This window comes from Corvus moneduloides, chromosome 3 (genome assembly GCF_009650955.1).
Source record: "Corvus moneduloides isolate bCorMon1 chromosome 3, bCorMon1.pri, whole genome shotgun sequence".
Lineage (NCBI taxonomy): Eukaryota > Metazoa > Chordata > Aves > Passeriformes > Corvidae > Corvus > Corvus moneduloides.
The window spans coordinates 106,435,744-106,459,746 of NC_045478.1; the positions used below are offsets into that span (position 1 = coordinate 106,435,744).

Sequence of the window (24,003 nt, forward strand, 5' to 3'; positions counted from 1 at the left end):
ATCGGGGCGGGCGGCGCAGGCGCGCGGGGCGAGCACGCGGGCGGTGCATGCGCCGCGCGGTGCGGGCCGGGCAGAGCCGCGGGGAGCGCGCGCCATGGCGGCCTCTCCGTGCGCCTTCTCGCCCCGCGGGTGCCGCCTGTTCGCCGCGTCCGGGCCCGACGGGCGGCTGCGCGTGTGGGACACGGCCGGTAGCCGCCTGCAGCACGAGTACGTGCCCTCCGCTCACCTCAGCGCCGCCTGCACATGCCTGGCCTGGGCCCCGGCGGGGGCGCGGCAGCCCCCCAGTAAGGTGCGTGAGGGGAGGGAGCGGGGAGCTGGGTGTGGGGGGAAGGGGGGGGGGGGGGATGGGAATGGCGGCGAGCCGGGCAGCTGTAACGCGTGGCCGCGGCCCGCTCGGCTTCACCCCGCCCTCCTGGCGCCATGTGGCCGGGCGGGCCGGGGAGCGGGGGCGCGGCGAGCGGGGTTAGGGTCCTGTGGGCTCCGCGGGGTTCGGGCGCCGTCCCGTCCCGTCTTTCCGTGATCCTGGGGTTTGGGGAATGTCCACATGTGTCTCGCCCCGGGAGGGGGGGACGCGGAGGGAGCCGCTCCCCCTCCCAGGATTGCGCTGCGCAAGGTAAATTTCACGTGTTGGTGGGGGAAGCGGCTCTGGAGGTTTTGTGTTGTGTTTTTTTGGAACAATAATTCGGCCGAAGCACTGACTGTGTAAAACTATTTGTCTCTCATATTATCTGCGTGGAAGAAGCCTTCCTTGAAGGAGCGAGGTATGTTACTTGATGGTACGTCTTGCCTTAATTGAAAAGGTGATGCTGCAGAGCAGGTCGGCTGCTGTGTGCCCACTTCGTTCACTTTACGGGAAAGGCAGTGTCTCTCCACACTTCCTTACCCTTGGAAGTACTTCCATGCAAGCTGTTACACTCTCTGTGATTCATCTTCTTGAGTCCAGGAATCCTGCAAGAAGGTATTCAGTAGTTTTAGTCACAGCATGCCATCAGGAGTTCTTGGATGTTCTCCACCTTGATCGAGTTTTAGTTGACTTCACCTCACATCAACACCGAACCTTAAAATATCTGGAGCATATACTGGGGTACCTTTTTATCCTCTTTATGTTGAAGTAATGCCATTTTCTTCAATTGAAACATACCATTTCATGAGGAAAAAAGAATGCAAAACCTGGATAAAGTATGTGAAATCCACCCCCTTTGCCATAAGAAGTAGGGGGTGCTTTTTGAGGTGCGTTGCAGTATTTCAGCAGTTCAGTGTATTTGAAATGCTGTTAAGGCTGTTTTAAAATGCTTAAAACACAATTATCAACCCAAAGGAGGGCGATGTTGTCTTGTTTTGCACAGTTGAGCAGCTTAGTCCCTGAACTTTAACAACTCCCAAAACATTGGAAGAATGAGGTGAAAAAGTCAGTTTTAGATGGGCCTAAACCTGCTCCTTTGTCATGTAACTTTGAAGTAGAAAGGATCCGTGCATTAGTTGCAAAGCTGTGTGGGTTCTTTGCTCTTAAATTCACTGAAACTGGCATGTGAAAACGGGGTTAATCTGTCTTGTGGGGAATAAAACTAAAGTTGACACACTGTGGTGCTGTAAGTCAAGCACTGGAGGTTTCTGAGAGGCTTTTAATACTTTTTTTAAGTTAACCTTTTCTGGAGACACACTCCTAAGCCCCACAGGTCTTTGAGTTTAACCTGGTTTAAGGTTATATGAAAATGGACTTAACCAAACAGCACTTAGCTACCTCTCAGTGCTTTCTAGTTATTCCAGTAGTTTGAATCCTGTCCCCTGCTTGCAAGCTGGTACATTTTAAAGTGGAGCTGGGAAACATATTGTTTCTTGGAATAATTGTGCCATAAACCCTTTATAAGTCATTGGGTTTTTCCTCAGACTGAGTTGTAGAACTAAAACTGTGATAGTTCTGCCAAAAACATTTTATTAAATGTGTTTTTTCTGATGTTATTTAGCCTCTTTTTTTTTTCTTCTTTTTTTTTTTTTTTTTTTTTTTGTTCCTGGAGAGTTGACATCTGTCTAGGCAGTTCCAGTATCTGGTATTCAGGGGTAGAACTCTGCCAGTAGATAGCTATAAATGGTGTTTGGCCAAATTACACTTAAACTCAGTGTGTTTTGGACTGCTGCCATGTTAATGGAGGCCATGTGTTATAGGGAATATTAGAAATCACATTTTGAACTGCAGGCTCTGGAATTGCTGATGCAGGGGTGGCTTTACTGGGATGCTCCCTGCCCACGTGCTTCCTGTGTGCAGTGTTCATCACCTCCTGTTTCATGTGGTGTCTTGTGCAAGACTGGACCTCCAACATTCAAAACACCTTCTTCCACTTTCTTCCTAACAAGCTGCAACTGCCCTGTCACTGTCAACTGTCAAGACCTTTAGATTTCTCCCCATTTTAGTGTTTGAAATGCTTTATTTCACATGTGACCAGCAGATTTCTGTTTAGAAAGTCTCAGTGGCTTACCTAGCCAAGGGAGAAGATTATGGAAAAATGTGTGCACTGTTCCTTTTCACGTAACTTCTTTTAACCATCTCTACTAATTAAAACACTGTCCTTTTTCAGGTAAAGTTGAAGGATTTCTAAATAAGCTTGAGTTCCAATAAATCTGAAGAAGAAATCAAATTACAAGGAAGCTGATACTTATTCTGTCCTGTCCATGACAACAGGGTGCTCTTCTGTTTAAGACCCTGATCCACAAGTGCATCCCGCCTGGATGTTAAGTGCAGTTGTCAGTCTCCCTGTGTACTAATCTAATGCAGGGTAGAGAAGTTCAATTGATTTTTTAAAGTTCTTAGAGTGTTTTTTCAAATCATCTCAAACATTAACAGGTGTCTGAATTTTCCACTGGCGTTTCTTCATGCAGAACTTTCTGACAAAGTGCTCCACTCATATTGCTGATAAGGGGTGGTCGGTACAGAAATGCATGTGGAAAAAAAACCTGGAGAAACCTTCACTGCCCCTTGCTTTCTCTTGACCCTGGGCATAATTGTGCACTTACGGGAATTCTGTTGTGCCTTTGAGTTGTTCCAAGGAAATTTGCTATAGCAAACTGAAATGAAGGGTGAAAAAAATGTAGTTGAAAGATTTATTCAGGGAAAGAGAATAAAGTCTGTTACTAAGTTTGGTTTTGCTTTGCAGTGGGGGTGTGTGGGGTAATTAGTAACCTACATAAAGAGATTGAAAAGTACCAGAAAACACATGAATTGTACTTGTATCTCCCCTCTGTGGCCTTTGTCTTCGCAAAGACAGCAGTTTCAATTAGTTGCCATTGCTGCCAAGAATGTACTGGTTTAGTGTTTCATCATATATGGTCTTAAAACCTGCTTGATTTACTTGGTTGCACTTTGTGACTCTGATGGTTTCTCATCATCTCTTTTTAAATATTTTATAAATACTTTTCTTTCCCAGGAAAGATAGAGCCTAAAAAAATACTTGCAAAAACTCTTAGTGTAATCACTTTTTCCAGGAGTGCTTTTGATGTAAAAGTTATCTTTATGGCAATTTGGTATTTCTTGGCCTAAACCAAAACACTTTTATTTGCAGAAGGTGTTATCTCTGTTAAATATAGAAGGAACAGAAAATCCTGCTTCAAAGAACCAAAGTATTTTTCCTTCACTATCAAACTTTTATATCTTAGTTGTGGTGAAAACTACCACAACTGATTATCATTATATTTCTGGACCTGAGTAGAAATTATTTGTGTTCACTGCGTCGTTTCTGCTGTAAAACAGATTAGCTACACCACATGGAACTTGAACAGAGCTGGTTGCTCACATTTTATCAGTCTCCTTGGGCTTCTTCAGGCTGGTTGTCAGTGCAAGTAGATTTATTGTGTAGAGGAAGCATTAGGATGTGTGTAATTTTTAAATTGGAGAGAATACTTTGCTGGGATGTAACAAATGTAAGGAGACTTACCAAGGTCCAATTTAAAAACTGGTCAGTAGTATTAGTGATTTTTTTAAAATTTCTTTTCATGTCCTTGGACAGTTTTTTAATTTTCTTTTTTTATTTGTGTGTGTGCAATTAGTGATTAACCCAGTGAGAATAAATGTAATGGCTTCTTCTGCCCTCTTTATTTTAGTTTCACATGTTTAAGAACCAGTTTAATTCCTTCTCCCCTTCCCAGTGATCTGCATTCTCAAGTTCTTGGTTAAGGGAGACAAAGTGAAATCCCTCCTCGAAGTGGCTGATAGCACTTGCAGAGCAAGAGAGTGAAGAATTTTGAATTTCCTGATCATATGAGGACCTCTGGTGCAGACAACAGGACTTGGGCAAGCACTTTCCTTTGAGTCCAAGTCACTTTCCTCTGTGGAATGGGGTAGCACTTTCTTTTTAAGAAGCATTATGAATGCTTCAGATTTGCAAGATTCTTCTGATTACCTTTTGAGAAAAAATAAACTAATCATGGTCAAGCGTTTCCATTTTGTGGATGAAATATTCTGAATGTGTTAATCTTTACTTCTGCCTCTGGGACAGGAACTTTGTTAAAAACTTTAATGTGTTTTTCCCACATGCAAAATGGTCTCCACCAGGTGTTTCCAAGTGACTCATAGCAGATTTGTTACCTTGTACATGGAGGTACAAGATGAGTTTCTAGGATTCTGTACACTTCAGTGCTTGTTTTGTGTCTTAGCAGAGTTTGTGCTGGCTGTCTGGGTCTCAGACTTCTCTTAAGGTTTTTCTTCCACCTGCTTTAACACTGAGATTAGCCAGTCAGACTGATTTATTTCATGGTTTCTCTCTTTTGATTTTCCAGGATGGCCCCCAGAGGAAAAAACGGAAGTCTGAAGTTGGAGAAGTGGGCAAGCAGTTAGATATCCTGGCTATTGGTACAGCAGTTGGTAGCATTTTGTTGTACAGCACAGTAAAAGGAGAATTACAGAGCAAGCTAGTAAGTAATGCACTCTTCTTCACATGCTACCAAACACTGACGGTTTCGGTCAGTTTAGGCTGAAAACAGTAATGATTAAATGCCTCACTGGCATTTAACTGGAGGGTTAAATCCTCAGGGGGACTGTCATACCCTCAGTTCCTGCACAGCATTGTGGGAGAGAAGGGCAGAACTCATCAACGCTTGGGAAGCTGTCACACTGTTGGACTCTTCTGTAAATTTACCTCCCTTGTGGAAGCTCTTGAGCTCTCTCAGCATGCGATCTTTTTTGAATGATACACAGTGGCTTTCATTTTGCCTTTCGGAGCTCCCAAGTACCTCCAGTTTAGTTGTGGGTTACATAACAAGAAACACGAATCCACATGAATGGCTGTGCAACACTTTTGAGCCTTGTTTGGCTGTGTGTATAAAAATAGCAGACAGGACAGGCTTTGTTTGTTTGTTTTTTTACTCTGAAGTGCTAGAAAAATCATAGAAACATAGAATATCCTCAGTTGGAAGGGATCATCAAAGCCCAACTCCTCTCTGGTGGCATCCCACCCTGAAACTGAAGGGAACATGCAGGTGTGTAGATGCTTGTGGTTAAGAATGAATGATGAAAGTCACAGGCCCTACATAATCTACAAAGTTGTATCAGTAAATTATACACTTGGTGTGGAAATTGGTGTCTTCTACTATAAATGCACAGCGGTGGGTTTTGAATAAGGGATAAAAGAGAACGGAGAGAGAAAAAAAAGGTATAAAGGGAGAAAATCACCAGTCCTGGCTCCAACATCAAACCAGCTGATGGAGTGTCCAGTGTCCTGGGGTGTCACTCAGGCTTTGTGGGGGTACCTTTTTGTAGGCAAGTTCTGCCCACCCCGGAGCAAAGTTTCTCACTTTCTATGTGAATTAGTAACCATGTGCAGTTTGTTTTAGACCTTTCTGGAAATGGGCTGGAGGGCTTTGGGGGTCTTTGGTGGTCTTGATCCCCCTGCTGCTGGGGGTACCTTTTGTCAGCAGTCCAGGCCCACTTCTTGAGTCAGTCCTGCACTTGTGCTGTGCTATGTTGTCCTGATGACCAGGAGCGAGAACAAGGAGGGACCAGGAAAGTGCTGTCCTACCTTTGCATGGCCCCCTCCTCCAGCCACATCCTGTTCTTTCCCACAATGTGTTCTTACCAACAGTCCTTGGTTGGTTCCATGGCTATCTGGCTGTCAGTGTTTGAGACGCACACATTAGATTGTCTTCCAGCCTTCTACATGGCCCTGCACAGGACAGCCCCAGGAATCACACCATGTGCCTGAGGGCATGGTCCAAATGCTTCTTGAACTCTGGCAGGCTGGGGGCTGCGACCACTTCCTTGGGGAGCCTGTGCCCTATGGGTGAAGAACTTTTTCCTAATATCCACCCTGACTCCCCCTCTCCCAACACAACTTCTTGCCATTCCCTTTGGTTCTGTCACTGTCCAGCAGAGAGAAGAGATCAGTGCCTGCCCCTCTGCTTCCCCATGTGAGGAAGCTGTAGACAACGTCTCCTCTTGTTTAGGCTGTGTAAGCCAAGCCAAAATACTTAACTCTATGTATCAAAATATGAAATATCTTTAATTTACATAACTATATATTTATGTTCTTTCATACCACACACACTCTTCAAGATGCCAATGATTGGAATTTAGTTCTCGAAAGAGCACCTTGTTGATGTTCTTGGTGTGGGGAAGACTCAGTTGTCAAGACACCTCCAGTGAGTTGACCCTCTGTTACCTTTTGTAGGATGGTGGTCACGACAGTAGAGTAAACTGTGTGAGATGGCATCAAGATAACTGCTGCTTGTATAGCTGTTCAGATGACAAACACATCGTGGAATGGAACACACAGACCTGCAAAGTAAAGTGGTGAGTAGTGCTGCTTTTTGATTGAATTTTTTCACACTTGCTTTTGTGTGTTTTCTCCCTTGCAGGTTTTGGAAATGCTGCACTCTGCTTTCCAAGCTTCATGCCCACAAAGTGGCCGCTGGCTATTATTTTTCTGAGATTGGAAGGGATGAAAGCATAATTGTCATAGTTGGGTATCTTCCTCTGTGTATTGGAAAGGCTAGATGAAACTTCTTAGAGGGGTTTGGATCCCTCCATGCTAACTTTTAGTGAGACTGAAAGACTAAAAGTCCCACTAAATGCTGAAAAATCTGAATTCTAGGAAAAAAATCCTTGAGCAGATACTGGAAGACCTCATTCCAGTAAAGCCTGCTACATGCACCCAGCTTTGCTCAAAGGGCCTCGCTGTGATGATAACCCATTTGGTTTCGCTTGCTGCTGATGTGCAGTGGGGACACTTCCACTTGGCTGTCTGAGCAGGCTGCTACTGTTAAAAGTACTGTTGAGCAAAATTGAGCTTCGTGCAGAGTCAGAAAATGTCTGGTGTAGGCATTTATTTTCTTTTGTAATAAAGTCAAATTGTTTTTAAACTTCAAAGAAGAAACCAAGATTTCTATTAACAATCCTGGTTATATTTCTTCAATAAAAGCCTACTGTGTGATGGCCCACTGATCCTTCTCTTGATACTGTTTCTTTTCTTGTGACATTTCCCAGTGTTGGGTTATTACTGCAGCGCTCTTGGTTTTATTAAGGTAGGCATGGGCACCGCAAGCAGCCCATAATCAGTAGCCACTTTGGTATCTCTAGGAGAGAGATGCATTCTTAGGTTGTATTATGTTGAGACCCTATGCAGAGTAGCAGAAGGCTGTAAAATCTCCCTCTAGCCCTGTTAGAATTGACCACCCCCAGTTCCCTCACCTCCTCCCTCTTCCATTATGTGCTTTAGTGCCTAAGGTGCCTTCATGGCCCTCCACTGGATTTATTCCATGTTTTCAGTGACTTTGTTGTGCTGTCCCACTGAATGTAGTGCTCGGGTCCAGGTTCAAGGGTTGCACAGAGCAGAGTAGTCACATTCCTTGACCTGCTGATAGCACTCTGGCTAGTGCAGTTCATACACAGCTGACCTCATTGCCACAAGGACTCCCTGCTTGCTCGTGCTCAGCTTTACTGTGAGGACTGCAGGTCTCTTTTCTGCAAAGCTACTTTCTAGCTATTCGTCCCCCACCTGTACTGGAATTTTTCCATCTCACCTGCAGGACTTCACATTTTCCTCTTAAGCTTTGAGATTCTGACAGCCTGTTTCTTCTCAGGCCTGCTGAGATGCCGCTGAGTAGCAGCCCTGTCCTCCAGGATATCAGCTGCTCTCCCTAATTTGGGATTGAGTGCAAACTTGTGTGCATTGTGTCCTGTTTTGGGATCATTAATGAAGACCTGGGCAGTTATGGAGGATATTAAGCAGTATTGGGATGTCCTTAGGGAGTAACACCAGTACCTGGCCACCAGCTGGACTTCATACCAGTGATCACAACTGTTGGAGCTCAGTGATGCAGCCAGATCTTACTCTCCTTAGAGACCATCCATTCAGGCTATATATCTCCAATTCGGATGCAAGGATACTATGTGAGAGACCTTGTCAAAAGCATTGCTGAAGTCAACTTAGACATGTCTCTCCTCATCAGCCAAGGCAGTTGTCTCATTAAGAAGGCAATCAGGTTAGACATGGTTTGCCATTTGTAATTCTATGCTGGTTGTGCCCAGACACTTTTTTGACGTTTTAGTGCCTGGAATTGGTTTCCAGGTGGATTTATTGTATAACCTTCCCTGTTGTTTCCTGGATTCTCCTTCTGTGCATATGTAAGTTCTGTCCCTTCCCCTGTTTCAAAGGAAAGTTCCATGCATTCATGGTACACTTTTCTATGGAGAAACCCCTCTTCTTTTTGCCTTCCTGGCATGTCTTTGCTGAAGTGCCTTCCTGAAGGTCCTTGTTTTGCAAGGCATCCATCCCACTGCTGTTCTGTGAGCCCAGTGAGAGCAAAGCTCTGAAGCTGCCCATGGACATCTCATTCACCGTGTTTGTATCCCATAGCATGTGTGTTCATGTACAAGTACTGGAGATGGGTCCCAGCCATGCTGCTTTCTCAGGAAAAGTGAGAGTTTCTGCTGTCATACTTCTTGGGTGTTTCCCTCTGCCCCTGTCCCATACCAGGGACCATGGAGTCAGGGGGATGTGGTTGTGAATGTAGTCTGAGACATTGTGTTCTTTCATTTTAAAGATGGCAACAGAAAATAATTCCCAGAGTGTATAGATTGAAAGTACATGAGCAGTGTAACACCATGGTTTTTACCTGAAAATTTTCTGTGGTAATGTTACAAGTCATCCCTAAGGTAACTCAAGTTGGAAAGAGTAGAAGAAATCAGTTCTCTTAAAATTTTACCTACCAGAAGGAACAAATTACCCACAATAATTGCTCACACCTAATGTACATGTGAGAGTGCCTTCATTCCTTAACACCTATCAGGACTTGGAAATTAATATTTGTGTAACCCACAGAGGAAATCTGGATGGTTTCTCCTGGGGTGGAGAAGTGGTATTAAATTCTTTTTTAATTTGCTTTTGGAGGCTTCTAGACATGTTTCTATAGAGGTATGGACTGGTAGAAAGGGAGTTGAAACCATGTAGCTTTAGGTTTGACTTTCTTAACTACTGTAGGAGTACTCCACAGGGCCACTTCAGGAGGTGTGTGCAGCACACATGAAACCTCTGGCAGGGGGACAAGCTGTTGGGGAAGAGAGTCTCTGAAGAGGCAAGACAAAGTGTTGTAGAGAGGTAGACTGAAACATTCTGGATGACTTCTTGTCTCTCTCTAGCTTTTTCACATATTAAATACTCTTGACTATTTAGAGGCATTCTGGACATGTCCTTTCTGAAATCCTGTTTAAAACTCTTTCCTGTAAAAATTACATAAAGAGTATCCAAGGTGAAAACCAAGGGATTTTTGCTGTGCTTTATATTCTGCAGTTTAGTTTAGACTTGTCTCTTTAGTACATTTAAAAATACCTTCTTGGTTTACATTATTAAATTATTAGTCATGACCTTATTTTTGGAAGAGAATACAAAATCTTGTCATACTCTCTGTGAGGTGCAATGTTATTTTTCAGGTTTGTGGGCTGTAAAATTTTCAGCTTCTATCAAAAGTGATACAGTAAATGATCTCTGTTTTAGAAAACAGGAGAGATGTTGCTTGGGCATGTGGAAGTTGTTTGGAAATATTTCCAGAAGGCGGTTTACAGTCAAAATGTGGTGTGTTGCAGGCTACCTCCTAAGTGTAAAGGGTTTGTGTTAATGCTTTCCTTGCAATTTTGTCCCGTGAGAAACACATAGTATCAATATTCCTTCAAAGTACATTCAGGCTTTTCATGACAGCATCTTTATTTTTTTCCCTTTTTTTTTTTTTTTTTTTTTTGTATTTTTAAGTAGTGCTTTGAGCCATAGACCATTGAGGTGAAGTTTATTATTGTCAGTGACATTCAGAGACTTGGGAGGAGGGCCAGTAACTGAATGGGCTTTGAAACTCTGAATTTTAGTGTTGAGAAGGCCTTTCTGAATGGCTTGCTGAATAGAGAAGTCTTGAAAATGGTATGGCTCTTCTTGCCCTATTTTCAGAAGTAGAAAACTTTGAAAAGAATTAAGAACAGAATAAGCAAATGTCAAAAAAGAAGTCAACAGTTCAGTATTGAATGGCTTTATATTTTTGAGTTGTGGTTTTGTTGTAAACTAATTTGAAGGCAAAGTGCAGAAGCAGAATAGCTTTGACCTCTTCTTTGACTACATGTATTACTGGTTTTTAAATTTTGCCTTAAATTTTCCATCATGGTGGTTTTGATATTATCCTAATGAATACTGTTTTTTCTATTTCTCTTTCTCCTTTTGTATAAAAACTCTCCATCCCAATTCTAGTAAGTGGAAAGGCGACACTAGCAGTGTCACCTGTCTATGCATCAGTCCAGATGGAAAAATGCTGCTGTCAGCCGGTAGAACTATAAAACTGTGGGACTTGGAGACCAAAGAAGTCTACAGAGTAAGTACTTCTGTACCTTTGTTAAACTAGATGCAAAAATATGCCCTTCTTTATTGGTGACACTACCTATCTAGTGTTTCCTGATCACACATCTGGAAATTTCACTCTGTGTGAGGATACAATTGGCAGTTTCGGGATTGCTGGACATTTTTGCTGTGATGGTACCCTAAACTGCAGTTTCAACTTGCTGAGAATTGAATGAGGACATTAAATTTTTGTTTCTGAGCATGCTGCCAGCATCCTTTCTCAAGGCTGTAGGAGAAAGATGGATGCTGTGCTTTTTAACTGGGTGCCTGTCTGGTACCCTTCTGTCAGGAGAATTCAGTTCACCACCGTATCAGTTACTGCTGGCATGGGTTTTAATATGAGTCCCTCCACAAAGCCTTCGAGTTTCCTTGCTAAACTTCATGTAACTGATGGCATTATCAGTTTTGCTGTTGAAACAGTTGGAAGGCATAGGAGCAACTCCTTATTGTTCTCTGAGCAGGGCTCAGACATTGAGCAAATGGCCATGCTTTAGCTGATCCGTGAATGCTGCCGTGTTCTCTTGCCTGCTAGCAGACAGGACAGGGATAGTCTCTGATCTCCTGGTACTTGCTGTCAGGTGAGTGTGTACACATGTGCTGTTACTGTGGGCTTGCTGGCACATGGCAGCCACCATGTATGTCTGCATTCTATAATGACCAAAACCACTACTTGCAAAAGTAGATTGAGGAACCAATTTTTGGGGGGCCCTTGGGGGTGGTGTTTTGCCCAAATTTAGTGTGTCAGCACACGTGTGTCCATTGTTAAAGCTGAGAATGAAACTGTGAATCTAGTTCTGTTGGAAAGGTTGAAGTGTAAAATTGGGAGGGCAGAGGGGAGTGCTTTGTGACAGTAACAGCAGTACAGGTGGATGTGATTTCTTTTGCATGGATTTAGTCCCAGTGAATTTGCCTTTGATTCCCCATTTAACTTTTAAAATGCTGATAAATATCTGTCAGGTCAGAGAAAGCTTCCTTGACAAACAGAAATGCAAGGAAACTGATCACTAGTTAAAAACTACTGAGCTGTCCTTGTTGACTGAGTAACACTCGAATCTTTCCTAATGTTCTTTATTAACTAATGTTTTGATTTTTGCCATATGACTGCTTACGACAATGATGGAAAGATCGTGTTTTTTCTCTTAGCATTTCACAGGCCATGCTACATCAGTGTCATCATTAATGTTTACCACAGTGAAACCTATGAATGAAAGTAAACCGTTTGATGGAATTACAGGACTGTATTTCTTGTCTGGAGCTATACATGACCGATTGTTGAGTGTGTGGTATGTAAGCTTTTCATAATTTGTGACTGTGATCAGTATTGAGCATAGACTCACCAAGTGATTGTGACGAAAGAAGGCAAAGCAGAAGGGGCATTCTGGAAAAATGCAGTGATGATCTCTTTAATGGTGGTTTCGACTCACTGATTGTTGAGTGAAGACGATATTTTCCTTGGCTGTGTCTGAGCATGCTTCCAGTTGCCATTTGTATCATTAGTATGTGCCAGAACATACTGTGTAATAAGCTTCCTTGTTCTTTGCACTTATTTTAGGGTTTATGCAGAGTTTTCTTGCTCAGTTTCACTTGGGAGTTAGTTTGCTTTTGCAAGTTAGAACATTTTCTAAGCTGAACAGTGAAATGTCAGCGTGGTGCTTTTGGATATGGTAGATACCACCACATTTACGGGAGATTTATAGTCTTTGTAATGCTTGTCTGGTGCAGAGGGTGCTGGTTTTGCTGTGGTAAATAATGTGTACTTTTTGTGTCTTCCAGGCAGATCAGGTCAGATAGGAAAGAAAAGAATGCTGTGATGTCTTTCACAGTAACAGATGAACCAACTTTTGTTGACCTGACTGTATCAGAAGTCAAAGAAGAGGTAGGACCCATAGTTTGTAACCAAATATGTTCAACAATTTTTACTTATCAGTTTCCTTTTAAGGGTGTAAAGAAAGAAGCTTGATTTGTATTTGGGTTCTGTTATGCAGAGATGAGATCTAAATGCAAATTCATGGGTGTAAGGATATTTATTACAGGTGCATTTATAAAGATGGTAGTTTGAAATACTCCTTTTGAAATCTACTGGGTGCAAATTCAGTGGGTTTTTTCAGACATTCATGATGGTGGAAATGTCAGTTGTTTCCTATTTAGAACAAGTTAGTAATCAAAATTATTGTTAGAACTTGGCAGCAAAAAAAAACCACAAAAGAAATTATTTCTAAAAATCTGGTTCTATGTGGTCCTGGTTTTTTTCTGATTTCAAGTGTTTTTGGCAGTGTAAATGCATTTGGAATTAACTATCCTTGAATGAGTTAAAGTAGCAGTGTGCATTTGCCAAGTCTCTCAGTTTTAACAAGCACAAGTCTTTTGAAGTAGTTGTCTTGTGAAAAATGTGTGAATGTGAAACATGCTCACAAACTGTTTCTGTAATTATTTAAAACGTTTTTCTCCTGCTGCCTTTAAATTCCATTTCTCAAAGCAGTATTTCATGCTATATTTTTCTAATGTTTCCAGTTCCCTCTTCCTGCATGTATTGGAGAGTATTCTCTAATGTACCGCTGTCATTCAGTTTCTCAGAGGAGTCAGCTCAGTTTCTTTCCTCTAAGCGTATTCACAGTGTCAGTGCCTTTGCAGACCTGTGCCTCTAGACATGTCTGCTACTGTGCAAACTGTTTGACTCAGGACATATTACTAGTGATAAAGTACAATTGTGAATTACCTTTTTAATCTTCTAACACTTGTAGTGAATGTTCCTGAGTTGTTATGTCTTTGGTCTTCCTTACAGATTGAGTGTAACGTTATTAAATACTGAAAAAAGTCAAATTGTAGCCATACAACTGTCTCTTGATGTCCTGAACTTCCAGGAGAGTTTTTCTTTGATCTAATGAAACTCTCTTACTGTGCCTTCTTTCAGCCTGTGAAGTTAGCAGTTGTGTGCAGAGATGGGCAGTTGCATTTATTCGAACATATCTTGAATGGGTAAGTTAGGATTCATCCTGAGGGTGTCTTTGGGAAAGGTCTGGGGTTACTGTAAGGCAAAGTTCAGTTTGTTATACTGCTGCCTTTAAGCTCTTTTATATGCTCGTGATCCAGGTACCAGCTGCTGCTTTGTCTTGGGTTACTGGACACATTTTTGGAGAACTCACTTGTTGGGGATTGTGTTGCACTTTGATATTACGTGTGGCTTTAACCCAGATTTTTTGTGTCTCTGCCTCTTCTTAGCCATCCGTAAAAGGTGTACAATGGCTGAGGACCTGCTAATGAAAGATGCTTAGATGTTCAAGATATTGAAGTGTTCAAGCTAAACATCTTGGAACTTTTTAATTTCTTTTTTTTTTTCCCCCAGTTACTGCAAAAAACCCTTAACATCAAACTGTACTATCCAGATAGCAACACCTGGGAATGATGGGGACTCCACACCGAAACCAGTCCCTATTCTAGCAGCTGCGTTTTGCACAGACAAACAGTCTCTGCTGCTGGTGTATGGAAACACCTTACAGCCCATCATAGAGAAAGTGGTATGTAGAACTTACCAGAGAGGGTTTGGATTCTGTCATATGGACTGCATACTGCTTTCAGTTGGAGAAATTTTTGGTTTTATTATTTTTGTTTTTACTGCTTTGGAATTGTATAACAATACAAAACCTATTCCTTGCCCTTGTTTTGGGAGCTGTGACTGTTGCCCCAGAGCTGTTTGGAAAGGTGATTTGTATTATTCCATTTTTTCAGCTGGAGTACAGGTTGACATCATTGCTGACTGTTTCTTGCCATTTCAGCTGTTCCTGAGTTGGGCCACTGAAACTGGTTTTAATACAGTTCTAGTTTACCTGTGTAAACTTCCCTTGGAGAGTACAGAGATCTAGTAACAAAAGGCTGATATGCAAAGGAGCTATGAAAAGAAAGTTCATTCTAATTTATACCAGTGGAATTTGTTCTCATCTTTCAGTAGCATAATGAATCACAGGTGTGAGCGTCAAATATATTAACTGGTTTTGTTCCTGTCCTCCTAGTCTTTGAACACCAGTGAATCCCACATATGTTTGGTACGGGATATCCAGAAAGTGCTGTCACTTAAAACAGATGCTGCTCTAACAAAGGTGAGCTTTGCATGAAATGTGATTTTTTTGCTTCTCTTATTTTACTTAGAAATGAAGTAGGTAGAATTCACTGCTCTCTTAAAATGAGGTTGGATTTCTGGATGGACCTGTTCAGAGCTGCAGAGGTAGCTATAGATGTCCATAGCACTCAGGCAGGTGCGGGTAGAGAGATCTGTGTGTGTCCTGGTGTGTGCGAGAGCGCATGCTGGCCCTCCTGTAGCTCAGCAGGTCTGCTTGAGAGACAGAACTGATTGGCTTTTCTGCCTAAGATCAGTCCTTCCCTTAGAGTCTGTTGGTTTGTACAGCCTCTTTGACCCTGATAGTTTGGGGTGAAGGTGGGATGACTTTGTTTTAGAGTCTAAATCAAATGTGGTGGAACCTTAAGCGGCAGGTCCTTTTTGCTCTTTCTTAATGTGGCCTTCATGAGTTCCTACTCACGGGGACCTGGGAATGTGAGCTTGGCACTTTACATGGCAGCAGTGGCCACTGAGGCCACTTGCCACTGTGTTCTCTCATGCAGGATCCCCATGGTGTTTAGAGGCTGTAAAGTTCTTAATCATTGTGCATATTCAAGGTCTTGAAGGTTTGAAATGCTTGGAGTGTCAATGAAGTGAGAGACAGCGCTGTCATTCTGACCCTTTAGTTACCTTCTGGATGTGGTGCTCCATCAGCCAGGCAGGGTTTTGTGCTGCTTCCTCAGTCCTGGAGCTGTTGGGTAGCAGAGCTGAACTGCAGGGACAGGTGTAGGGCCTCCCTGGCATGCAGTGATGATACCCATCTTGGTTTCGCTTTTTGCTGAATTCCGGTGAGGACGCATTTCTCTTGGCTGTCTGAGCATGCCGTGTGGGGAGAAGGTCAGTGATGAGTGTGGTGAGCAAAGGGGATAGTATTTTATCACCACTGGTGTTCTATGATAAAATTCTTCATGCAGAAAATCAACTGTTTGGAAATTGGAAGTTGTTTTGCTCACTGTAGTAGATTTTACTTTTATCACTTCAGAGGTACTTCAAAAAAAAAAGGCCTGGATAGAAATGCTATGGTTAAAGAAGTGTTCTGGAAGTAGCAGGTAGCATTTTTGATATTCTGGAAGTGGCATACTGCCTTACATCCTCTGTGAGTCCGAAGAGCATTTGGTTGTTAAATAGAAAATTCCATCTCCTTTGTGTTCATTGAAGATGATACCTTAGCTTTTTGGTATAAACTAAGGTGTCTGTCTTTGTCACAGTGGTCACAGCCTAATTCAGACAGCTGAGTTCTGTGTCTGAGCAGTCCCTAGAAGAAAAGAGTTGGGATTGAAGTGAATAGTGACTACCTTTTGCTGTTACATTGTGCTGCTTTTTGTGGTCAGTTACTGCCTTCCGGTGGATGTTGAATTAATCTGCATGTGTTTTATGGGGCTGACTGTTAGCACAGGTGGTATCTATTGCTAGCAAACATCCAAAAACTTGTTGCTGGATACAAACAGTTCTATGAATGTTACAGCAAAAGCTTGTAAGAAAAATGATTCACAGGTGATTCCAAAGATTCCATTGCTCTAGTTAATGATGAAAATTTGCTGTCTGTTTCGTGAGGTTATTCATTCTCTTAAATACGTTGGATTTGCCTAATATTTATGCCAAGAAAATGGGTTGTGTCAGGCTGGTTTTACCACATGTGTGAGAGTCTTCGAATAAAATCTGTATTTTAAATTGGAAGAAAGCTGAAGGTATTAGCCATTCATGGAAATGTGGTTATCTCTGTGTACTAGGTAAAGACACCTGTTGTGAACTCGGACACCAAAGTTCTAGTGCCTGGCATTCCAGGACATAGTACAGCTGTCAAAACTCCAGCCTCGGGGAAGGAGAAAAAGAAAAACAAGAGGAAACCAGGAGAGACAGAGGTAAAGGGCTTCCTCTTTCAAACTCAGCAAGAATGGAGAAACTATAATCATAAATCATCACTATACCTTCTTCAGGTGACCTTGAATTTGCTTTGTTTACTGTGGAAGAAAGGTTAATGATACCATCTTTTTGTATGAAAGAGACTTCTCCCTGCTCAAAACATTTCCTTTATTCAAGCCCTCTGTGCCTTGCCTGTGGTTTTGCCAGGTTGTTGCAGAACTTTGTCACACGCTTGTGGCTGCCTATGCCAAGATATATTAGTGCTTTTCATCCAAAACTTCCTCTGCTTTTCTTTTCTCATGCTATTTTCTGTCAGTGCATTTAAAAGAATGTACAAAATTTGTGTTCTTTTCCAGCAGAATTAGAGGGAATGCTCTAAGTTAGGTACTTTGCTTTCAGCTGATACGTGTGAGAAACTGCAGTGACACAGCTCTGCCCTTATTTCCCCTCTGCAGGAGAGCATCGAGGAGCGCCTTGGGGCATTGGATATTGATGTGAGCAAAGTAAAAACTCCAGGTGGCCTTCCCCAGACAGACAGCTTTGCCGTGCTGCTGGTTCAGGGCTTGGAAAGCAATGATGCAGAAATCTTAAATGTAAGTCTTGCAGGCTCAGTGTGTGCTGTTGAATCTGTTCACTGGGACTGGTGGGGAGCCTTCCTGAAAGCTGGGGAGGCTGAACAGTTCAGAATCTGTTGTTTCTCCCAGCTGCTTTTTGCTGATTTGCTGCTCAAGGAAGTGCTATTATGAGTTAGTGGTGGTGTTACTTTTCTGTTACCTGCCTTACTTTGAGTCGGTCCCTGAACTTTGAGGCACTTTGTTTATGATGAATTTGTTATGTCACAGTTCAGATGTTTTACAGGTGATGCTACCAATGCAGCCATGTTCCCTTTAGCTCAGGCTGGAGCATCATCTATGCTTAGTCTCCTGAGGGTACATTTTTCAAGCAAGATACTGTTTGAAAAATGAATTGATGACAAGTTTCACTTGAAAAGCTTACCTTTGCATTTGGACTAGGGGGATGTAATAGTACTACTGGGGCAGGGAGCTGTTTAAGAATTTGATGCTGAATAGAAACATCTTGTCACAGATGCTGGTGAAAGGCATTTATTTATGGAAGTCAAACAGAAAATATCAAGGGAGATTTTCATGTGCCTGTAGTGCATCACTTCTAACAGGGGGCAGATGGGCTAGAGGCAATGCTAGATTGTTTTAGATGAGTTTGAGTGTCTTAATTTTGTTAATTGTAGCTGACTTAGAAAATGAAACTCCTTTTCATAGCAAATCTTTCGCTCATTATTCTTAGCATACAAAGGTAGTGGAGTAGAAAGAGATTTACAGCCAGGAATTTTTGATTTTGCTGATTGCTCATACACATGTTAAAGCTGAATTATTCTCTGATCATATGTTTTCATTTTAACAGAAAGTGCTTAACACAAGAAAAGAAAATATAGTAAAGAACACAGTAGCCAGAATGCCTATACATGCTGTCATTCCACTGCTACATGAGGTAGGAGAGCCTGCACTTCTTCTGCTGTCATACAAGCCACATGTGGTTTGCCTTCTAGCTACTAAAAATCCAGGCTATGTCTCTTTATTTTTGAAGTTGGTTTGGTACTGTAAGAGGACTGAACTGTTTCTTAATTTATCTCTGATACACTTTTTATCTTTTCTGGCTGAAGCTTAACCAAAGGACCAAGTGTCACTGTCAAAGCTAGGAAGAGCATTAAATTATGTATTACTATCTTAAATGATTATGTGGGAAAAAGAGGGAAGAGATTAAGCAAAAGCTTGTTTAGTCGATGGCAAACAATCACCATTACATCTTCTTCTCAACTACTAACATGGACAATAATTTGAAACATCAGAAAGTCAATTTGCAGTACCTAAACCTTGAACATCACTTAGTAATTTTAAAAGGGATCTGGCTTCTGAACTGCTTATTCAGTGGTATTAAATAAACTCTTTATTTGGACAGAAATATTTTAATGATTAGTCTTGACCGGACATTACTTTTTAAAGCCGAACATTGGTTAGTAGCTCTTGTTATGTGAATGACATTCTATAATGTAAGTTAATGGTTCAATTTCTTTGGTATTTTAACGTGCTATTTGACCACAAGTAAGATTTAGTTTTTATTTATGGTACTGATCTTAACTGAGTTATGCAGATGGCCTGGTGCTGAATGGCTGGTCTTGCAGCACCTCCTTAGGCTTATGTTAATGAGATGCTGTGTTTCTTCCCTGAGACCTTTGTTGGGGAATCTAAGTGCAAGTGTTTAACTCTGTAATCTCAGTGGATGGTCAGACCTTTGTGTAACTGCCTTCTCCCAGGCTTGAGATTTGTTGTGTGAAATGGCCTTTGTCTGATACTACCTTCACTTGTTTCCCCAACTTGTCCACCCTGTAACAACTGCTCTGCTAAGCAGATAAACAGACATGAAATAGAAGAGGTTTCCTCCTGCTTACTCCTGCCAGGTTTAAGCTTCAGTGGATATTTTGCATGTTAAGAGTTCCAGCTTTCTTGTAATACTGAAACCCAGCTTCTGCAAGTTACCAGCCTGTGTAGAGGGTGGTAGAGCCAGCAGTGTAATTTTCTGGAGCCTGACAGAGGTTAATCCTAGCAAACGTCAAATGCCTGGAGAACTTTCTGCCCCAGTATTGGGGCTGTCAAATGGATCTAATGTTGGGGTTTTGAACTCATTATGTTTGTTACTTATTGCTGACTGGGGTTTTTTGTCCTTTTAGCTTACAAAGAGATTGCAGGGCAACCCATACAGGTAAGAGACAACTCAGCTACAGTTTAATTCACCTAAAACTTTTCACATGTGTGTTATGGTCCCTCCTACCATGTATGTGATAGATTTCCATAGTAACTGCAATTAAACTGCAGCATCTGGAGGTCAAAACTCACCTCATTGTGGGTGAAAAGAGGAACTTAAAACACTTAAAGCAGTTCTTTCTCAGGGTGGCTGAAGTTAAAAAGGGAAAAGGATACCTGAAATGAGCACGTAACGCTGAGAATGTAACTGAAGGCCCCAAACGTTTACATTACTGATCAATAAGTAAAATAACTCTCAGGTGTAGACCTTGTTTACTTACCGAATGTATTTAGACATCTCTTAGTGTGGTGTTTAATAACAAAACCAGCTTCCCCCCCTCCATCTTGTTATGCTGCCATACGGACAGCTTTGTTGAGATGGGCTGTGCTGAGTTGTGGGGGTTGGGTTGGTTTGGGTTTATTTTTTCTAAATATAAATTCCCGCATTGTAGGTGGAGAAGAAAGTAGCATGCTTTGATCTTTTAGTCATTGAGACCATCCATTAAAGATTTCAGAAGTACAGACCCCTGAGTTTGTCTAGTTTAGTCCCTCACTGAAATGTCTGTTCTTTTCCTAACAAATAACTCATATACCTCACGGGGATAGCCAAACTTCACATTTCCATCTGCATTTATCTTGTTCTCTAATTAAAGAGGAACACTTTATACAGAAGTATCTGGATATATTTATTTAGCATCTAGAATGTGAAATGGGTGTCTCTCAGCCAGTATCTCTTGGATATAACTTATTTCTCTTTTCCAGTGCCTCAGTAATGGTTCGATGGCTGAAGTCTGTTTTCACCCTACATGCATCCTACCTTTCCACAGTAAGTATTTTTCATTCATGCCAATGCACTTAAGTAAAACTAGATTTAAATGCTTAAATAAATATATATTGTTTCTTCAGGAATCTGCTCTCTGCATATGGCAGTGCCCAAATCAATGTAGAGAGAGTGAGCTATGCTTACACCATTTTTGCTGAACCTACTGCACATTGCTGATAAATTGTTTGTCTCAGTCATTCCTGACGTAATTATAGCCATCCCGAAGTCAAACCAAGATAAGTTATGTCACACCTGTGAGAGGGAAGAAAATTACTGCCAAAGAGCAATGTAGCCTGTGTCACTAGATCTTAAAGAGCTAAGTTGTGTTTGTTCTGGTAATGCTCATATTGAAACTGTTTGGGGCATGGCCAGATTTATGGGGTAAGGGTGTGCCAAAGTTGGCAGGGTAGGAAGTAATGCTGTAGCTTCTGGATTGAAGTTCAGCCTTGCCTTACAAGTGATGGATACAGCACTTGCTGGGTTAAGAAAAAGACATTTGGGCACTGTCAGTCCTTTCTGCCATTTGTTGTAGGATTGCTGAGCAGCAGAACTTGCACGTGTTGCTGAGGCTGCATTCGGACACCGGTGTATGTTCAGTTCCCACTTACGCAGCTTTCTGAACAGTGCTTCGCCCCTGCGTGTGGCAGTGACTGTGGAAAGGAAAAGGAGTCTAAGAATTGCCATGCTTTAAAAGTAGATGATACTTCTAAACATGGCTAAGCATTAATTGATCAGGCTGCAGGTTGTTCCTGTGAACCCTCAGCTCTCCCTTCTATCTAGAATCATGTAAGCAAGTGTTGGTTGCCCCAAACATAAAAAAGTAGCTTAAAAAACCAAAAACTTTCGGAATGTGTTTAACAGCTTCATTTTTTTTCATCTCTCTCTTCTCCCAAGTTGCCAGACCTTATTCCTCAGCTGGGAATGTTATACCAGTTGATGGAGAGCAGAGTAAAAACTTTGCAAAAGCTTTCCCGTCTGCATGGAAGACTCTTCATTCTTGTCACCCAGGTGAGCTTCAACTACATAACATGGGATGTGCAGGGGTATTGTTTGCAGATTTCAGTTCCCGTTGTGATTGCATCTGATGGGATCTGTCCTGGGGACCTTAATGCAGCTGCTGTTCAGAGACGCTGATAATGCTCAGAGTAGTCCCTTAATTAACTGTCCTGTCAGTCCCTGCCCACTGGGAGTGTTTTGTCCTGCCAAATGTTTCTGCTCACCCACAGAGTTTTAAAGAGGAATAAATAGCAGGCACTGGGCCACTTTGGAGCAGATGCCTTTCCGATTTTACTGTCATTTTTACTTTTTTTGGCTGTTAAACCAGCACTGTAAGTGAATTAATGTGTGCTACCCATAATGTAGATTTCATTTACATTGTTAAAGAGTTTTGTTGCCTTTTAAGGTTGAAATAGATGATTTAATCTAAAGCTAATCTGCAAATTCCATTCAGGTTGCAGCATCACAAACAGTTCAGGATGTACCAGAGGTTAATCAGACTGCAAAGCTGGTCTATGAGGATGGTAAGTGTTGTGTGCTAAGTGGAGCTCAGCTCCTGAATTCACATGACAACCTACACTTGATGGCTGTTCATCATGCTCCTGTGCTTATCTACAGTCTGCAAGTACGGGGGGTTTTGGGAGAGATCCGTGGCAGGAAAATCAGTGGCTAATGATGTGGACATCTTGTAGTTAGTTACTCCTTCCTTCTCTTCCTTTTAACTCCTTTAATTCCCTCCCAGCATTGCATCACAAATGAAGAAATCAGTGAATTGGAAGTTCAGTGTGCTGCTTTAACCTACCTGGCAGCCTAAACTTTCTAGTGTTACCTGCCCTTGTGCTAAGGTAGATACAGTGAAGACACTGCTATGTTTGAGTCAGTAGGACATCAGTGTAGGGGATGTCCGTGTGTGGCAGTGCACACTTCCAGTTCAGCTTTTTTCCTACTGCATCTTCACCCTGTGTATGGGTAGCGGAAGTGACCTGGTCTTAACTGATGTTGGTTACCTCATCTCCAGGTAGAATTAGTTTTGGTATGGAAATAGCACAGTTTGAAGACTTGGCAGCATGTGGGACTGGACTTTGTTTGCACAATGACATCTTAAAGCCTGTTTCCCAGACTGAGAGGTTGTTTTCTCTTTCCAGACTCGTCAGAGGAGGAAGGCTCAGATGATGAGATGATTGCAGATAAAGACTCTGACGTAAGTGGAATCAGACCAGATCTCCTATTGTAGCAGAAATGGTGTGACTGACAAAGGTTCAAACATTTCTGGTTTTTTTTTTTTTTCCTTAGGAAAACTGGGATGAAGATGAAGAAAAAGAGGAGCAATCTGATGAACAAGACATGACTGTTGAAAAGGAAATCAATGGTGATTCTGATTTGGAACCAGAAAATGAAAGTGAAGAAGAATAACAGCATGAAAGAATAATTTTAGAAGTTTGAACAAGTGGGCCACCAAGCTCTTTGATTCTGGATCCTGTTGCTGAAAGATGCTGTATTTGCATATCAGGAGTGCAGAGCATTGCACAGCCTGTGTGCAGAGGCACCTGTGGGGCACTGCATTTCTGAATCCAGAATGTTTAACCGTGCCAGCCTTCTCTCGCCCTCCTTCCCTACGCTTACTTAGAGAAACATTTCCTCCACCTCCTGGTCAGATTATGCCTGTCATGTGGACATGCATTTGTATCTCAAGTGAAATAAATCTGCCACCGCTGTTTGTGTGGGAAACTTGGTTCAGCTTTACATTGAATTTGTTTCAGATATTCAAGGATCAAAGACAACTGGTCTATACCTTCTTTCCATGCTTCAGTTAGCAATAGCAAGTGGGCATCCTGCCGATTTTTTTTTTTTTAAAAAAAAGGAAACAGAAAAAAGAAAAAAAAAAGATATTTTTGTAATATTTAAATTCTGTCCTGAAATTCTTTTCTTCCCCCCTTTCATTGGCTTAGCCATACTTTGGCAATATGTAAATGCCAACTCGACTTCAAAATAGATTTTTCTTTTTTTTTTTAACAAATTTGAACTCAAGACTTTTGTATGTACAAATCAATGACTTTTCTTGTGCTTTAAAAGGACATTAGAACTATCACTGGCTCCTAATTTTGTTTTAATGGAGGCTGTATATAAGTTTAATGCTAACCCAGAGGACAGACCATGTTGAGTTGGGTGGGAAGAGGAGAGTGACACAGGGAAAGGAGAAGGTGAAGGCTTGTGAATACATAGCACAGAGCTATACCTTTCTTACGGATTTTTAATCTTTCAGTGGCAGAACAAGGACAGCTATTTGCTCAGCTAATGGAAGCTGAAGTGGTGCAAACACATTTTTAAGAGCAAAACAAGGTAAAGTTTTGAGCCATTCACCACTATAATGTACAATAATATATTTGTCTATAAATGGAGCTGTTGCAACTAAATACCACCCTCTTTGTAAAGTGAATAAATATACATCTCTTTTACCAAATACCTGTCCTGTGGTGTTTGTTGAGAGAGACCTTAGGTAGCTTCAGGTGGTGGTTAAAGATGAAATGCTGCTTG

The 24,003-nt window shown here is 41.8% G+C and overlaps 1 protein-coding gene and 3 non-coding genes across 5 annotated transcripts; all 4 read left to right on the forward strand.

The window, feature by feature from the left end:
- Nucleotides 1–64: 64 nt before the first annotated feature.
- On the forward strand, nucleotides 65–23,929 carry WDR43 (WD repeat domain 43). 2 transcript variants are annotated; one of them, XM_032103215.1, is made up of 18 exons: nucleotides 66–289; nucleotides 4,768–4,902; nucleotides 6,654–6,775; nucleotides 10,713–10,833; nucleotides 12,003–12,142; nucleotides 12,633–12,735; nucleotides 13,771–13,835; nucleotides 14,203–14,374; nucleotides 14,867–14,953; nucleotides 16,701–16,832; nucleotides 17,289–17,426; nucleotides 18,253–18,339; nucleotides 19,577–19,608; nucleotides 20,412–20,475; nucleotides 21,367–21,480; nucleotides 21,923–21,992; nucleotides 22,614–22,669; nucleotides 22,762–23,929. In XM_032103215.1, the coding sequence occupies exons 1-18, from the start codon at nucleotides 95–97 to the stop codon at nucleotides 22,879–22,881; spliced, it is 1,953 nt and encodes a 650-aa protein (XP_031959106.1). In that variant the 5' UTR covers nucleotides 66–94; the 3' UTR covers nucleotides 22,882–23,929. The 2 variants fall into 2 exon arrangements, with proteins under 2 accessions (XP_031959107.1, XP_031959106.1); XM_032103216.1 differs by lacking the exons at nucleotides 21,367–21,480; nucleotides 21,923–21,992; nucleotides 22,614–22,669; nucleotides 22,762–23,929 and adding an exon at nucleotides 21,005–21,358 and having other exon boundaries at nucleotides 65–289.
- On the forward strand, nucleotides 7,157–7,234 carry LOC116442321. The gene has a single exon (XR_004239512.1). It is a non-coding gene; the product is annotated as a small nucleolar RNA SNORD53/SNORD92 (small nucleolar RNA).
- LOC116442322 lies at nucleotides 12,246–12,329 on the forward strand. Its single transcript, XR_004239513.1, has one exon. It is a non-coding gene; the product is annotated as a small nucleolar RNA SNORD53/SNORD92 (small nucleolar RNA).
- Nucleotides 15,713–15,791, forward strand: LOC116442319. Its single transcript, XR_004239510.1, has one exon. It is a non-coding gene; the product is annotated as a small nucleolar RNA SNORD53/SNORD92 (small nucleolar RNA).
- Nucleotides 23,930–24,003: the final 74 nt, after the last annotated feature.

What these genes read in the sequence shown, in the direction of transcription:
- WDR43 (XM_032103215.1), top strand. Translation starts at nt 95, where the DNA reads ATGGCGGCCTCTCCGTGCGCCTTCTCGCCCCGCGGGTGCCGCCTGTTC. An exon ending in GACCGATTGTTGAGTGTGTG is followed by an intron (nt 12,143 to 12,632) that starts GTATGTAAGCTT and finishes TGTGTCTTCCAG; the next exon opens with GCAGATCAGGTCAGATAGGA. An exon ending in TTGCAGGGCAACCCATACAG is followed by an intron (nt 19,609 to 20,411) that starts GTAAGAGACAAC and finishes TCTCTTTTCCAG; the next exon opens with TGCCTCAGTAATGGTTCGAT.